At 49.2% G+C, this 2521-nt stretch overlaps 1 protein-coding gene across 1 annotated transcript in view; it reads left to right on the top strand.

The window, feature by feature from the left end:
• FAM129C (family with sequence similarity 129 member C) overlaps positions 1-2521 on the top strand; it is a 14827-nt gene continuing 12306 nt past the window's right edge. Inside the window, exons 1-2 of the mRNA XM_023534569.1 lie at positions 1-55; positions 1350-1480. Coding sequence (XP_023390337.1) covers positions 1-55; positions 1350-1480 — 186 coding nt within the window. The remainder of the gene's footprint in view (positions 56-1349; positions 1481-2521) is intronic.

Here is a 2521-nt window from a genome sequence, read left to right as displayed (position 1 = left end):
ATGGGCGGGAGGTCCTCGAGCCCCCTGGACAAGAGGCAGCAGCAGCACCTGAGGGGTGAGCAGGTGTGGGGAGGGGTGGGCATGGGGAGGGGGGCTTCAGGGTTGTCAGATAAACAGGATGCCTTATTAATGTGAATTCCAGATAAGCAATGAATAGATTCTTTAGTATAAATATGTCCCAAATTTTGCATGAGGGCATACTTATGCTAAAATATTATTCCTTATTTACCTGAAATTCAAATTTAACTGGTGTCATGTACTTTTATTTGGTAAATCTGGTAACCCACTCAGGGCATGGGTTGGGGTGGGGGTATGGAGCCAGGTGGGAGGTGCCCCGAGTCCAGCAAGATCTTGTGGGATGATCCTTCAAGGTGGGCAAGGACCAATAGACCCCTCTATGTGGTTTTCTGGGACAGAGTGATAGTTCCTGATTTGAGACAAAGAATGGCCAGTGCCTTCCTTACTCCGTATATAGGGTTGAGTACTTACTGTGTGTTGGACACTGGGGATATGATAGGTTCATGATCTACACAAAGAAGGAAGGTCAAGTTATTAGATGAATGGATTCAATAAGCTACTTTATGAATGTCAGGATTTTTTTCCGGTAGTGACTTATTAAACAAGGCAAGGATTTATTTATCTCTCCTATAGAGGGGTACAGTGGCAGGCAGACTGATAAAAGTTAGATAATCCAATTCCTTCGATCTCATGGCTCTACCATGCATGTCTTCTGTGCCTGAGGTCGCCTCATGGCTCGTAAAGGCTGCTGAAGCTCCAGCTGTTGGGTCCGCATTCTCGGCAGTGAGATAGACTGTATATTTCACATACAGTTAAGTGCATGCATCTTAGGGGAACAACCTGAAGAACTTTAACACTTGTGTGATCACAAGTGTTAGGTCAGGATACAGAACACTTCTATCACCCCAGAAAGTTGTCTTGTGCTGGAGTGAGGCTTTCAAAAGATTATGATAATCTCCATAAGTAAGGGGCATGAGGAAACTTTCGGATGCAATGGAATTGTTCATTATCTTGATCATGGTGGTGGTTTCTCCGATGTGGACCTGTGTGAAAGCTCGTTAAATTCTACACTTTATACAATTAAAGTTTGTTGTGCATCAGTTATAAATTAAGCTAGAGTCCCCTAACTTCTCCCCCGCCCCCACCCTGCTTTCATGTGGATGGAAATAGACAGCGGAGGATTAAGAGTAAACGGAATTCGGAGCACATCTTGTGGGGCAGCTTTTGGGTTTGGGGTGAGGGTAGAAGCCTAGGAGTTGCTTCCCTCCTGTTTTGTCCTCCCCTGGCAGATGGCCTGATTCAGCCACCTCACTGTCCCCTTGTACCTGCAGGCCAGGTAGATGCCCTACTGAGGAACTTCCTGCCCAAATACCGTGTGCAGCTGGCAGCTTCGGTCCTGCGGCAGATTTCCAGGGAGCTGGGCCCCCAGGAGCCGGCTGGATGCCAACTGCTGCACAGCAAAGTGGGTACCACAAATGGAGGAGGCAGCTGAGTGAACAAGGCTTCAGAGGCCATTGTCCTTGCTGGTGTCATGAACTGGGGTGACTATAACATCACTGGGCATTTACTACATGGCATGTCCTAGGCTAGATGCTGGGGACAGCAGAGACTGAGATAGATCCCATTCTGCCATCCAGGGCTCATGTCTGATTGGGAAAAATGACCCCAAACAAGTTAACATATCATGACATGGGATAACTTCTGATAGGTACTAGGAAGACGACAGGAAGGGTGCCATTGGGGGTGGGCTGTTGGGGTGCAGGGGACCCCTCTGAGCTGAGATGTAAAGGATGAGGAGTCAGATTTGGAGCCCAGAATGTGCAGAGAGCACAGCCAGTGCAAAAGCCTTGAGGTTGGAAGTCTTGCCCTGTCTGAGTGCCACGCTCAAGGGCATAGCACAGCCACTGGACACCACCAAGTTTTTGCATGTGTGGTGTCCTCTGCCTGGTGTGCTCTCCTTGTTCCTTCTTGTACTTTGGCTGCCTTTCTTTCAAGAAAACTTCCTTAATTACCATTATTCCTACCTGAGTCAGGAGCCTCCTCTGGGACCCCCATCCTATTGCTTCTCCAACACAGCCCTGGGTCACACATTTGTCACCTCCATGGATCTGTCTGCTCTTTGAGGGTAGGGGCCAAACATTGCCCCACACCTGGGCTCTTCATGCCCATATGGTGCCTGCACATAGTAGGAAGAGTTTGTGGATGGAACAGAGGAGCCTAGAGCTACCCAGCCCCAGCTCCACATGTCTGCTGAGCTGGCAATGACACCCGGGGCCTCCATGTATCCAGCACAACTTACGCAGTTCTCACCAGCCTGGGAGATGGGTCTTTGACTAGCAAGGAAACTGAAGCACAGAAAGACAAAGCTACCTGCCTGGGGTCACACTGCCAGCAAGATGCAGAGGCGTGATTTGATCCCCAAGCCCATAATCCTTACTAACACTTGGTCCCCTGCCCCATCTGGGCTCTGAGATTCTCCACCTCTCTCAGATGCCTCTTCTCC

This window comes from Pteropus vampyrus, unplaced genomic scaffold (genome assembly GCF_000151845.1).
Source record: "Pteropus vampyrus isolate Shadow unplaced genomic scaffold, Pvam_2.0 Scaffold126, whole genome shotgun sequence".
NCBI classification, from domain to species: Eukaryota; Metazoa; Chordata; class Mammalia; order Chiroptera; family Pteropodidae; genus Pteropus; species Pteropus vampyrus.
Note: the sequence above shows the minus strand (reverse complement) of the source record. Positions and strands in the feature narration are given on the sequence as shown.